The sequence below is a fragment of the Ambystoma mexicanum genome, chromosome 2q (genome assembly GCF_040938575.1).
Source record: "Ambystoma mexicanum isolate Mex_15411 chromosome 2q, UKY_AmexF1_1, whole genome shotgun sequence".
Lineage (NCBI taxonomy): Eukaryota > Metazoa > Chordata > Amphibia > Caudata > Ambystomatidae > Ambystoma > Ambystoma mexicanum.
In genome coordinates, this window is record NC_090924.1 from 1,482,047,954 (window position 1) to 1,482,062,621 (window position 14,668).

General features: G+C 49.5%; 1 protein-coding gene across 1 annotated transcript in view; it reads right to left on the reverse strand.

Moving 5' to 3' along the window:
- LOC138569104 (E3 ubiquitin-protein ligase TRIM39-like) overlaps nucleotides 1-14,668 on the reverse strand; it is a 433,411-nt gene that overhangs the window by 234,079 nt on the left and 184,664 nt on the right. The window contains exon 3 of the mRNA XM_069646769.1: nucleotides 11,202-11,297. Within this exon, the coding sequence (XP_069502870.1) occupies nucleotides 11,202-11,297 (96 nt within the window). The remainder of the gene's footprint in view (nucleotides 1-11,201; nucleotides 11,298-14,668) is intronic.

Sequence of the window (14,668 nt, forward strand, 5' to 3'; positions counted from 1 at the left end):
CCCCTCCGCTCCTTTTAGATCTCTCTTCCCTTCTCCCTGTCTGCCCCTTCCAATCTTCATAGATCTCTCTTCCCTTCTCTGTCTGCCCCTCCACTCTTCATAGGTCTTTTCCTTTCACCCTGCCTGCCCACTCCACTCCTTTTTATATCCCTCTTCCCTTCTCCCTGTTAGCCCCTCCACTCTTCATAGATCCCTCTTCCCTTCTCCCTGTTAGCCCCTCCACTCTTCATAGATCCCTCTTCCCTTCTCCCTGTCAGCCCCTCCACTCTTCATAGATCTATTCCCGTCCACCTGTCTGCCCCTCCACTCCTCATAGATCCCTATTCCCGTCCACCTGTCTGCCCCCTCCACTCCTCATAGATCTCTCTTCCCTTCTCCCTGTCTGCCCCCCACTCTTCATAGGTCTCTCTTCCCTTCTCCCTGTCTGCCCCCTCCACTCCTCATAGATCTCTCTTCCCTTCTCCCTGTCTGCCCCCCACTCTTCATAGGTCTCTCTTCTCTTCTCCCTGTCTGCCCCCCACTCTTCATAGGTCTCTCTTCCCTTCTCCCTGTCTGCCCCCTCCACTCCTCATAGATCTCTCTTCCCTTCTCCCTGTCTGCCCCCCACTCTTCATAGGTCTCTCTTCCCTTCTCCCTGTCTGCCCCCTCCACTCCTCATAGATCTCTATTCCCTTCTCCCTCTCTGCCCCCTCAACTCTTCAGAGATCTCTCTTCCCTTCTCCCTGTGTGTCCCTCCACTCTTTATAGATCCCTCTTTCCTTATCTCTGTCTGCCCCACCACTCTTCATAGGTCTCTTTTCCTTTCACCCTGTCTGCCCCCTCCAATCTTTTTAGATCTCTATTCCCTTCTCCCTGTCTGCCCCTCCACTCTTCATAGATCTCTTCCCTTCTCCCTGTCTGCCCCTCCACTCTTCATAGATCTCTTCCCTTCTCCCTGTCTGCCCCTCCACTCTTCATAGATCTCTTCCCTTCTCCCTGTCTGCCCCTCCACTCTTCATAGATCTCTTCCCTTCTCCCTGTCTGCCACCTCCAATCTTCAGAGATCTCTTCCCGTCCACCTATCTTCCCCCTCCACTCCTCAGAGATCTCTTCCCGTCCACCTATCTTCCCCCTCCACTCCTCAGATCTCTTGTCCCTTTGTTCTGTCTGCCCCTCCACTCTTCATACATCTCTCTTCCCTTCTCCCTGACTGCCCACTCCACTCTTCATGGATCTTTCTTCCCTTCTCCCTCTCTGCCCCATCCACTCTTCAGAGATCTCTTCCCTTCTCCCTGACTGCCCACTCCACTCTTCATAGATCTTTCTTCCCTTCTCCCTCTCTGCCCCCTACACTATTCGAAGATCTCTCTTCCCTTCTCCCTGTCTGCCTCTGTGCTCTTCATAAATCTTTTCCCTTTTCCCTGTCTGCCCCCTCCCCTCCTCATAGATCTCTGTCTGCCCCTCCACTCTTCATAGATCTTTCTTCCCTTCTCCCTGTCTGTCCCCTCCACTCCTCATTGGTCCCTCTTCCCTTCTCCCTGTCTGCGCCTCCACTCTTCATAGAACTCTTCCCTTCTCTCTGTCTGCCACTGTCATGCCTGCGCAATGGGCGCACACATTGGCAACCATTATGGACTATTTGTTATTCATTTATCTTCAGAATACTCTTGGAACAACCCCTATTCACACTTTGGTACTTAATTCCCATTTGCGTGACTTTGGTGCCTTCTTATATAACTCAACTAACTACATGTACCACAATGCACCTTGCTACAGCTATCAATTCCTGGCCATTCCCATTCGTCAGCATTGGAACCACAATCCCCAGAAGCCCTAGGGATCAGTGCTGCTTCCACCATCTCAGGACCAGAGAGGGAGGAGGCAGATTGTATTCAGATGTGCTGCTCCAGGTGCTGCCAATTAGCCTGCCTCAGTACAGGGCAGGGCGGTATTTAAGCAGCTGCCTGCAGGAGCTCAGTCTCTTGCATCAAGAGTCCTCCCAGCCCCTTTTGCTGTGAATTTGTATGCTGCTGCATTTTCCTGCTTTTGTTCCAGTGCTCTTTCTGGGCTTCCTGCCTTGCAGCCTGCTACACCCTGCTGCCTACAGCCCTAGCCTTTTGGGCTTCCTGCCTCACAGCCCTGCTCCTCTGGGCTTCCTGCCTTCCAGCCTGTTACACTCCACTGCCTACAGCCATAGCCTTCCGGGCTCCCTGCCTCGCTGCTCTGCTCCTCTGAGCTCGCTCCTTGCTGCTCTGCTCCGCTGGGCTCCCGGCCTTGCAGCCTGCTACTCTCTTCTGCTTTCAGCCCTGACCCTCGGGTCTCTCTGCCTCTACGCCCTGTTCCTTTGGGTTCGCTCCTTGCTGCCCTACTCCTCTGGGCTCTCTTGTCTGCCCCCTACTGCAGCTCTCAGTCCTGCTCCTCTGGACTCTCTGCCTAGCAGCCTACTACAGTCCTCTGCAATCCACTACAGTTTTCCTGTACCTTGTACCATTTGGTACTGCAGCCCTGCTTACTTGTTTGCAGCTCCCCTCTTTCCTGGCTGCTGCTCCCTTGCTCTCTTCCTTGTTGCAACCCCTTGTTCTTGATCCCTGTCCTACTCTTCCTTCACTCCCCTGTCCTCTCCTTTAGTTTACCCATTGCTATTGTACTGTTTCTTCCTTCATTCCCTTCTGCTAGATTTCTCTTAGACTTCCTTGTCCCTGGTTATTTCTGTTCTTGTCTCTCTTGTGTCTTATGTTGATCCTTTGTACAGAGCTTGACTGTTGGTTTCCGGCAGGCAACCTCTGCCCCTTCCCTTGTCGCGTTTTCTGTTTAACAGACACCCACAGCTGTTGTTCCCAGCCATGAGCAGACAGTGGGCCTCTGTAATAGTAATCCGTGAAGAAGGCTGGAGTTTCCAAAGGTCCGTGGAACACTCATTTTCCATATCTGCATACACCCCAAGAGGGAATCCAGTTTGTTTGTATCTTTGTGTTTCCTGCCCCTTTCTGTTCACAACTACAGTTGCCTACTTTTCTTTCTTGATGAGTTTCCTGCTGTGTGTGTAATTATCTGTCACCTTACATCAACACAGCCACCAAAACCCTACCTGGGGGCCCTGTGCCACTCTTGACAGAGTGCCATCCTTGACAGCCACCTCCAATCTTCATAGATCTCCCTGTCTGCCCCTTCCACTCTTCAAAGATCTCTCTTCCCTTCTCCCTGTTTGCCCCCTCCACTCTTCATAGAACTCTCTTCCCTTATCCCTGTCTGCCCCCTCCACTCTTCATAGATCTCTCTTCCCTTCTCCCTGTCAGCCCCTCCACTCTTCATAGATCTCTCTTCCCTTCTCCCTGTCGCCCATCCACTCTTCATAAATCTCTATTCCCTTCTCCCTGTCTGCCCCTTCACTCTTCATAGATCCCTCTTCCGTTCTCACTGTCTGCCCCTCCACTCTTCATAGATCCCTCTTCCGTTCTCACTGTCTTCCCCTCCACTCTTCATAGATCCCGCTTCCATTCTCACTGTCTGCCCCTCCACTCTTCATAGATCTCTCTTCCTTTCTCCCTGTCTGCCCCTTCCACTCTTCAACCATCTCTCGTCCCTTCTCTCTGTCTGCCCCTCCACCTTTCATAGATCTCTCTTCCCTTCTCCCTGTCTGCCCCTCCACTCTTAATAGATCCCTCTTCCCTCTCCCTGTCTGCCCCCTCCACTCATCATAGATCTCTTCCCTTCTCCCTGTCTGCCCCTCCACTCTTCATAGATCTCTCTTCCTTTCTCCCTGTCTGCCCCTTCCACTCTTCAACCATCTCTCGTCCCTTCTCTCTGTCTGCCCCTCCACTCTTCATAGATCCCTCTTCCCTCTCCCTGTCTGCCCCTCCACCTTTCATAGATCTCTATTCCCTTCTCCCTGTCAGCCCCTCCACTCTTCATAGATCTCTTCCCTTCTCCCTGTCAGCCCCTCCACTCTTCATAGATCTCTCTTCCCTTCTCCCTGTCTGCCCATCCACTTTTCATAGATCTTTCTTCCCTTCTCCCTCTCTGCCCCCTTCTCCCTGTCTGCCCCCTACACTCTTCGAAGATCTCTCTTGCCTTTTCCCTGTATGCCCCCTCCCCTCCACATAGATCTCTGTCTGCCCCTCCACTCTTCATAGATCTTTCTTCCCTTGTCCCTGGCTGCCCCTCCACTCCTCATAGGTCCCTCTTCCCTTCTCCCTGTCTGCCCTCCCCTCTTCATAGATCTCTCTTCCATTCCCCCTGTCTGCCCCCTCCCCTCTTCATAGATCTCTTCCCTTTTCCCTGTCTGCCTCTTCCACTCTTCATAGATCTCTCTACCTTTCTCTTTCTGCCCCTCCACTCTTCATAGATCTCTCTTCCCTTCTCCCTGTCTGCCCTACACTGTTCATAGATTTCTCTTCCCTTCTCCCTGTCTGCCCCTTCCACTCTTCATAGATCCCTCTTCCCTTCTCCCTGTCTGCCCCTCCACTCTTCATAGGTCTCTTTTCCTTTCACCCTGCCTGCCCCCTCCACTCCTTTTAGATCCCTCTTCCCTTCTCCCTGTTAGCCCCTCCACTCTTCATAGATCCCTCTTCCCTGTCTGCCCCTCCACTCTTCATAGATCTATTCCCGCCCACCTGTCTGCCCCCTCCACTCCTCGTAGATCTCTCTTCCCTTCTCCCTGTCTGCCCCCCACTCTTCATAGGTCCCTCTTCCCTTCTCCCTGTCTGCCCCCTCCACTCCTCATAGATCCCTCTTCCTTTCTCCCTGACTGCCCACTCCACTCTTCATAGATCTTTCTTCCCTTCTCCCTCTCTGCCCCATCCACTCTTCAGAGATCTCTTCCCTTCTTCCTGTCTGCCTCTGTGCTCTTCATAAATCTTTTCCCTTTTCCCTGTCTGCCCCCTCCCCTCCTCATAGATCTGTCTGCCCCTCCACTCTTCATTGATCTTTCTTCCCTTCTCCCTGTCTGCCCCTCCACTTTTCATAGATCTCTCTTCCTTTCTCCCTGTCTGCCCCTCCACTCTTCATAGGTCTCTTTTCCTTTCACCCTGTCTGCCCCTCCACTCTTTTTAGATTTCTTTCCTTTTCTCTGCCTGCCCCCTCCACTCTTCATAGATCTCTCTTCCCTTCTCCCTGTCTACCCCCTCCCCTCCTCGTAGATCTCTTCCCTTCTCCCTGTCTGCCCCTCCACTCTTCATAGGTCTCGCTTCCCTTCTCCCTGTCTGCCCCCTCTGCTCTTCATGGAGCTCTCTTCGATTTTCCCTGTCTGTCCAATCCTCTCAATAGGTTGCTCTTCCCTTCTCCCTGTCTGCCCCTGCACTATTCGAAGATCTCTCTTCCCTTCTCTCTGTCTGCCCCTCCACTCTTCACAGATCTCTCTGTCTGTCCCCTCCACTCTTCATAGGTCTCTCTTCCTTTCTCCCTGTCTGTCCCCTCCACTCCTCATAGGTCTCTCTTCCCTTCTCCCTGTCTGCCCCCTCCACTCTTCATAGGTCTCTCTTCCCTTCTCCCTATCTGCCCCCTCCACTCTTCATGGATCTCTCTTCCCTTCTCCCTGTCTGCCCCCTCCACTCTTCATAGGTCTCTCTTCCCTTCTCCCTGTCTGCCCCCTCCACTCTTCATGGATCTCTCTTCCCTTATCCCTGTCTGCCCCCTCTGCTCTTCATAGATCTCTCTTCCATGTTCCCTGTCTGTCCCCTCCACTCCTCATAGGTCTCTCTTCCCTTCTCCCTGTCTGTCCCCTCCACTCCTCATATGTCCGTCTTCCCTTCTCTCTCTGCCCCCTCCTCTCTTCATAGATCTCTTCCCTTCTCTCTGTCTGCTGCCTCCACTCTTCATAGATCTCTCTTCCCTTCTCTCTGTCTGTCCCCTCCACTCTTCATAGATCTCTCTGTCTGCCCCCTCCATTCTGCATAGGTCACTCTTCCTTTCTCCCTGTCTGGCCCCTCCACTCTATTTAGATCTCTCTTCCCTTCTCCCTGTCTGCTCTTCATACATCTTTCGTCCTTTCTCCCTGTCTGCCCCTCCACCTTTCATAGAACTCTCTTCCCTTCTCCCTGTTTGGCCCTCCACTCTTCAAAGATCTTTCTTCCCTTCTCCCTGTTTGGCCCTCCACTCTTCAAAGATCTCTCTTCCATTCTCCCTGTGTGCCCCTCCACTCTTCATAGATCCCTCTTCCCTTCTCCCTGTCTGCCCCTCCACTCTTCATAGATCCCTCTTCCCTTCTCCCTGTCTGCCCCTCCACTCTTCATAGATCTCTTCCCTTCTCCCTGTCTGCCCCTCCACTCTTCATAGATCTCTTCCCTTCTCCCTGTCTGCCCCTCCACTCTTCATAGATCTCTTCCCTTCTCCCTGTCTGCCCCTCCACTCTTCATAGATCTCTTCCCTTCTCCCTGTCTGCCCCGCCACTTTTCTTAGATCTCTACCCTTCTCCCTGTCTGCCCCTCCACTCTTCATAGATCTCTTCCCTTCTCCCTGTCTGTCCCCTCCAATCTTCAGAGATCTCTTCCCGTCCACCTATCTTCCCCCTCCACTCCTCAGATCTCTTGTCCCTTTGTTCTGTCTGCCCCTCCACTCTTCATACATCTCTCTTCCCTTCTCCCTGACTGCCCACTCCACTCTTCATAGATCTTTCTTCCCTTCTCCCTCTCTGCCCCATCCACTCTTCAGAGATCTCTTCCCTTCTCCCTGACTGCCCACTCCACTCTTCATAGATCTTTCTTCCCTTCTCCCTCTCTGCCCCATCCACTCTTCATAGATCTTTCTTCCCTTTTACCTTTCTGCATCTTCCACTCTTCATAGGTCTCACTTCCCTTCTCCCTCTCTGCCCCTACACTATTCGAAGATCTCTCTTCCCTTCTCCCTGTCTGCCTCTGTGCTCTTCATAAATCTTTTCCCTTTTCCCTGTCTGCCCCCTCCCCTCCTCATAGATCTGTCTGCCCCTCCACTCTTCATAGATCTTTCTTCCCTTCTCCCTGTCTGTTCCCTCCACTCCTCATTGGTCCCTCTTCCCTTCTCCCTGTCTGCCCCCTCCACTCTTCAGAGATCTCTCTTCCATTCTCCCTGTGTGCCCCTCCACTCTTCATAGATCCCTCTTCCCTTCTCCCTGTCTACCCCTCCACTCTTCATAGATCTCTTCCCTTCTCCCTGTCTGCCCCTCCACTCTTCATAGATCTCTTCCCTTCTCTCTGTCTGCCACTGTCATGCCTGCGCAATGGGCGCACACATTGGCAACCATTATGGACTATTTGTTATTCATTTATCTTCAGAATACTCTTGGAACAACCCCTATTCACACTTTGGTACTTAATTCCCATTTGCGTGACTTTGGTGCCTTCTTATATAACTCAACTAACTACATGTATCAGAATGCACCTTGCTACAGCTATCAATTCCTGGCCATTCCCATTCGTCAGCATTGGAACCACAATCCCCAGAAGCCCTAGGGATCAGTGCTGCTTCCACCATCTCAGGACCAGAGAGGGAGGAGGCAGATTGTATTCAGGTGTGCTGCTCCAGGTGCTGCCAATTAGCCTGCCTCAGTACAGGGCAGGGCGGTATTTAAGCAGCTGCCTGCAGGAGCTCAGTCTCTTGCATCAAGAGTCCTCCCAGCCCCTTTTTGCCTTGAATTTGTATGCTGTTCCTGCTGCTGCATTTTCCTGCTTTTGTTCCAGTGCTCTTTCTGGGCTTCCTGCCTTGCAGCCTGCTACACCCTGCTGCCTACAGCCCTAGCCTTTCGGCCTCCCTGCCTCACAGCCCTGCTCCGCTGGGCTTCCTGCCTTGCAGCCTGCTACACCCTGCTGCCTACAGCCCTAGCCTTTTGGGCTCTCTGCCTCACAGCCCTGCTCCTCTGGGCTTCCTGCCTTGCAGCCTGTTACACTCCGCTGCCTACAGCCATAGCCTTCCGGGCTCCCTGCCTCGCTGCTCTGCTCCTCTGAGCTCGCTCCTTGCTGCTCTGCTCCGCTGGGCTCCCGGCCTTGCAGCCTGCTACTCTCTTCTGCTTTCAGCCCTGACCCTCGGGTCTCTCTGCCTCTACGCCCTGTTCCTTTGGGTTCGCTCCTTGCTGCCCTACTCCTCTGGGATCTCTGTCTGCCCCCTACTGCAGCTCTCAGTCCTGCTCCTCTGGACTCTCTGCCTAGCAGCCTACTACAGTCCTCTGCAATCCACTACAGTTTTCCTGTACCTTGTACCATTTGGTACTGCAGCCCTGCTTACTTGTTTGCAGCCCCCCTCCTTCCTGGCTGCTGCTCCCTTGCTCTCTTCCTTGTTGCAACCCCTTGTTCTTGATCCCTGTCCTTCTCTTCCTTCACTCCCCTGTCCTCTCCTTTAGTTTACCCATTGCTATTGTACTGTTTCTTCCTTCATTCCCTTCTGCTAGATTTCTCTTAGACTTCCTTGTCCCTGGTTATTTCTGTTCTTGTCTCTCTTGTGTCTTATGTTGATCCTTTGTACAGAGCTTGACAGTTGGTTTCCGGCAGGCAACCTCTGCCGCTTCCCTTGTTGCGTTTTCTGTTTAACAGACACCCACAGCTGTTCCCAGCCATGAGCAGACAGAGTGGGCCTCTGTAATAGTAATCCGTGAAGAAGGCTGGAGTTTCCAAAGGTCCGTGGAACACTCTTTTTCCATATCTGCATACACCCCAAGAGGGAATCCAGTTTGTTTGTATCTTTATATTTCCTGCCCCTTTATGTTCACAACTACAGTTGCCTACTTTTCTTTCTTGATGAGTTTCCTGCTGTGTGTGTACTTATCTGTCACCTTACATCAACACAGCCACCAAAACCCTATCTGGGGGCCCTGTGCCACTCTTGACAGAGTGCCATCCTTGACAGCCACCTCCAATCTTCATAGATCTCCCTTCCCTTCTCCCTGTTTGCCCCCTCCACTCTTCATAGAACTCTCTTCCCTTATCCCTGTCTGCCTCTCCACTTTTCATAGATCTCTCTTCCCTTCTCACTGTGTGGCCCTCCACTCTTCATAGATCTCTCTTCCATTCCGTCTCCCCCTCCACTCTTCATAGATCTCTTTCCTTCTCCCTGTCTGCCCCTCCACCTTTCATAGATCTTTCCTTCTCCCTGTCTGCCCTCCACCTTTCATAGATCTCTCTTCCATTCTCCCTGTCTGCCCCTCCACTCTTCATAGATCTCTCTTCCCTTCACCCTGTCTGCCCCTCCACACTTCATAGATATCTCTTCCTTTCTCCCTGTCTGTCCCCTCCACTCTTCGTAGATCTCTCTTCCTTTCTCCCTGTCTGCCCCTCCACTCTTCATAGATCTCTCTTCCCTTCTCCCTGTCTGTCCCTTCCACTCTTCGAAGATATCTCTTCCCTTCTCCCTGTCTGCCTCTGTGCTCTTCATAGATCTCTTCCCTTCTCTGTCTCTCCACTCTACTCTTCATAGGTCTCACTTCCCTTCTCACTGTCTGCCCCCTGCACTCTTCGAAGATATCTCTTCCCTTCTCCCTGTCTGCCTCTGTGCTCTTCATAGATCTCTTCCATTCTCCCTGTCTGTCCCCTCCACTCCTCATAGATCTCACTTCCCTTCTCCCTGTCTGCCCCCTACTCTCTTCGAAGATCTCTCTTCCCTTCTCCCTGTCTGCCTCTGTGCTCTTCATAGATCTCTTCCCTTTTCCCTGTCTACCCCCTCCCCTCCTCATACATCTCTTCCTTTCTCCCTGTCTGCCCCCTCCCCTCCTCATAGATCTCTCTTCCCTTCTCTCTGTCTGCCCCTCCACTCCTCATAGATCTCTCTTTCTTCCCCTCCACTCTTCATAGATATCTATTCCCTTCTCCCGGTTTGGCCCTCCACTCTTCATAGATCTCTCTTCCCTTCTCCCTGTGCCCCTCCACTCTTCATAGATCTCACGTCCCTTCTCTCTCCCCTCTACTCTTCATAGGTCTCACTTCCCTTCTCCCTGTCTGTCCCCTCCACTACTCATAGGTCTCTCTTCCCTTCTCCCTGTCTGCCCCTCCACTCTTCATAGATCCCTTTTCCCTTCTCCCTTTCTGCACCTCCACTCTTCATAGATCTCTCTTCAATTTTCCGTGTCTGTCCAATCCACTCTTCACAGATCTCTCTTCCCTTCTCCCTGTCTGCCCCCTCCACTCTTCATCGATCTCTCGTCCCTTCTCCCTGTCTGCCCCTCCACTCCTCATAGATCTCTCTTCCCTTCTCCCTGTCTGCCCCTCCACTCTTCATAGATCTCTCTTCCCTTCTCCCTGTCTGCCCCTCCACTCTTCATAGATCTCTCTTCCCTTCTCCCTGTCTGCCCCTCCACTCTTCATAGATCTCTATTCCCTTCTCCCTGTCCGCCCCTCCACTCCTCATAGATCTCTCTTCCCTTCTCCCTGTGTGCCCCCCATTCTTCATAGGTCTCTGTTCCCTTCTACCTGTCTGCCCCCTCCACTCGTCATAGATCTCTCTTCCCTTCTCCCTGTCTGTCCCCTCCACGCCTCATAGATCTCTCTTCCCTTCTCCCTGTCTGCCCCCTCCACTCTTCATAGGTCTCTCTTCCCTTCTCCCTGTCTGACCCTCCACTCTTCATAGGTCTCTCTTCCCTTCTCCCTGTCTGCCCCCTCCACTCTTCATACATCTGTCGTCCCTTCTCTCTGTCTGTCCCCTCCACTCTTCATAGATCTCTCTTCCCTTCTCCCTGTCTGCGTCTTCCACTCTTCATAGATCTCTCTTCCCTTCTCCCTGTCTGTCCTCTCCACAGGTCTCTCTTCCCGTTCCCCTGTCTGCCGCCTCCACTCTTCGTAGATCTCTCTTCCCTTCTCCTGTCTGCTCCTCCACTCTTCATAGATCTCTCTTCCCGTTCCCCTGTCTGCCCCTCCAATCTTCATAGATCTCTCTACCCTACCACTCCCATTGCTTTCAGTAAATTAGATTTTGCAGGATAGCACAGTATGTGCAGCCCACCCACCCACCTTGTAGGGAGAAATGTACGTACAGTATACATATAACTACCTTCTAGGGCAGGGGCCTACAAACTTTAGCTCTCCAGATCCTGTACACTACAACGCCCATCAGCCATAACCAGCATATTCAACAGTATGGGATTATTGGAGTTGTAGTCCAAAACTTTCAGAGAGATGCAGGGTACAGGCCTCTATTCTAGCGGTACCCTATCGCCCTATTCATTTGAATGAAGTGTTGCATGAAACCACCGTATGAACAGTACACACTGTTACCTTATTGGAGTGCATTATCACTCCCATTTCTTTAACTAAACAACTAAATTTTACCTTCCATGCTTCAATTTTCCTGGTTTCGATGGATTTGTGTTTCAGAATTTCATCCAGTTCCACCTTCAGTGGTGGCAGCGACTCAGTGAGCTTCTCCTAGGAGTGAACAGATGCATGCATATTAACGAACCTCATCTCTAAAACACCTCATCTAAGTACTATCCACTGAGTCCCCTCTGTTAAGTGACTTCAATTCAGCACTCCAACTAAGTCTGCCTAGTCTGGTATCCCCTAGGGAGGCCCTATGTATATATTTATATATTTTTATGACAAGTTCATAGATCTGGATGATAAACCCTTGTATAACGCCCTCTCTTTGAATCCCCCTGACCTCACTGAGCCAAGAGGTAGGTTTGTTTTGCAAATTAAAAGATTTATTTGAAAATTAAACAATATATATCACACTTTTATGAATAAATTAATATTTGATAGCACACTTATGAATATAATGTTGATCAACAATGGGTAATGTTACAATTGCACACTCTTTTCAATCAGTTAGTATAGAAAGGTAGCAGAGAATACTTTTATGGTTTCAAGGAAAAGCAATGATGGAAAGAATGCAGCACAGAAATAAACTGATATGGTTTCAACAAGAGATAATATGATCACTTTTTCTTTTGACAATTCACTCCCCCACCTATGCAATATAAGGAGATGGAAGAAGAGCACACGGTTTTCAGGAATACAATCAAATGCAATACAAATTCCAGTTCCCCCTTAGCAAGCTTAGAGCAACCGGAATGCTTTAAAACAGGCAGAAATACTTTTAAATGTGAGTTGCAATGAAGTGAAAAATATGCTAAAAATGATTTTAATTCCCTATAGGAGATTCAGCGTAGGTGACAGCTACTTTGAATTAGTTCAGGTCAACACTAGCAATTAATCAGGAATGATAATAAGATTGAAAACGAATTTCAGCAGTTGCAAACAAAAGACAGCGATTTTTGACAGGTGTTGAAATTGAGTCAAATTGCAATTTGCGGCACTTTTTCTGAGTGCGTCGATCGCAATTACGGAAAAACTATAAGGAGGAGAAAGGCTGTTGGAAGGCTTAGGTTCTTAGCTTTAAAAATCTCGCTCCTAGGACATGTGGTTCAAAAGATACAGACGATTTAGTGGAGGTAGATTCTCAGAAATAAAGTAAGATTCAAATGACACTTTCACAGGTTTGAAATCATAGAATGGACACACAATTTCTCTGCAGTTCTAAATAGGTGGAAGTGGTTTGAATTAGATTATTTTAAACTAAGAGATTGGTTTTGCACAGCTCTGGCTGGATACTCACTCCTAATTTTGGAAGGAATGGGCCTTGTCACCGATCTGGTCAACAGGTTTAGCTGCGGTTCTCTCTGCTCTGCTGGTCTGGATCTCTGGTTCTGGCAAAAGTTCTTGGCTAGAATCAAACAGCACAGCCCGACTGTTTTATTCTGATGTGCCCCTTGGAAGTCTGGGGTAAATCAGTTTGCAAAATTGTAAGGGCAGCTGAGAATACTTTTAGCTTGCAGTAGGCCTTCTGTTTCAAAGTTCTGGAGTCTGGTTTTCTAAGTTCTGGTCTCTGGATAGTGCCTGAATTTGGATGTCGTCCGTCAAAGTGCTTCGCAAGAAAGTGGAAAGTTAATGTCCCTACCTGGGTCTCAGTGGCTCTTTTTATGTCTTTTGAAGTGGGTGGGAAGGCTGACTTTCTATGCCCAACCCTTTGAGGATCCTGATAGGTTAAAGGATTTTCTGTGCTCTCACTGGAGAACAGAGTTGTGAGTCAGAGTGTTGCTACATTTTACAATCTATTGAAGAAACGCCCCTTTGTTTTTACTGAGAACCCAATTTTTCATAATCAAACATGTTTCCAAGGTACATGAGTTGTTAAGAATACATGTACACATCCCAGATTAATTTAATACAGTTCTCTTTTCAAGCCCCATGTTCCTGCAAGCTTGGGTTCAGAAACGACAACATGTTGCGCTTTTTAGTGGGTTTCGCCATATTGGTTTTCATCAAAACTTCCACGGAGGTACACCCCCTCCCTGAGCATATTACTATAGGTTATCATGTTTCTAGCATAAACACCATACCCACAATATTCATAAATCCCGGGGTTCGGTCTCGGAACATCGTACGGAATTGAGTTTAGTCTCAAATTGTAGGACATTTTTCATATTAAGAATCTCCAAATTGTACATTTTTGTATAGAAGATACAATATTTTATAAGCAAATTAATAAACATACATTTGCCTCTCCTTCAGTACACCCATTTGCTTGTCCCCGCCCCCCGGGAACTTGGCTTGACTCAGAGATCAAATGTCTTTTTTTCCCCCCAGAGCAACTGTTGACAGTTACACCTCAAATCAGCATATCCTATTAAGTAGAAAGAGTCTATTGTGTTTACTGAGGTCAGCAGACCAGGGCGCCACTCTGCATCTGATTAACACGACCATGTAATCTCCTGTGCTGTTGCTGGTAAGAGCAGGTGTCTAGGCTTCCCATGGACTGAGGCCTCTTGAACTTTTAATTAAATCAGACTGCCTTCTAGTATAGGGCCCGGGAACAGTAGGTGTTAAGAATTCTCATTAACCAGCAAGGCTTTGAAGTTTCCAGCTAACTCAGGTTCCTTCTCAGCTCCTGAAATACCGGCCTCCTCTCAGAGTTTAGATCGCTAGCGCCGGTTAGTGTCAAGCGCCGGTACTGCATCCATTTTTGGGAGCTGTCTTGAATTAATACATTTCAAAAAGGGGATTTTACTTGATAGCATATGATCCTTGCTAACATTGTATTAATGTGGATTCTGCAGTAGAGTAATGTAGAACACCCAACCAGAAGTTGGAATTTTTTGTCTGGTGGTTTTGTGCCCATGATTTTAGCGATTTTTGACATTCATTAAGACAGATTTTGAACAGCACCATATTCCTTTGCACTGATTTCGCCCATGGTGCTTCTGGCCCATCACGCTCGCACTGGTGGGTGGCAGGTCAGGCGACCATTTTGGTGTGCCAAAAACTGTGGGGTTTTCCTGGGTTCTGGCGCAAATGTGGGCTTTTCGGCCATCTTGGATTTTCTAAGCCCACAGCACCAAATGTTGTAGCATAATAATTCAAACGTGGGTCAAGACACCTGACACCTTATCCTCCCAAAGGAAAAGTGGAGACAGAATGCGTCATGCGCTTGAAGCTGGACTAAGGGCCCAGTGCTTCTACCTGAACATTTGTGTCCTGAGCTACACTCTGTTTATGTTTATTCTTTCTGAAATAAACAATTGTATTGGGCGCCAAGTGCAGTTAAAAGCATAGGCTGGACTATTTTTTAGTGTAACGTCCTTTATAATTATTTTTCTTTTATGTTTAAGTCTCAAAAATATGTCTGTATTAAAATTAAAACAATGACTTTTCCAAGCAACCAATGGCTGCTTCCCAGTGAAGTCACAGCATTCACTTAACCCTCGCCACCAAAGGAGCCATTGGCTTCTTCATGT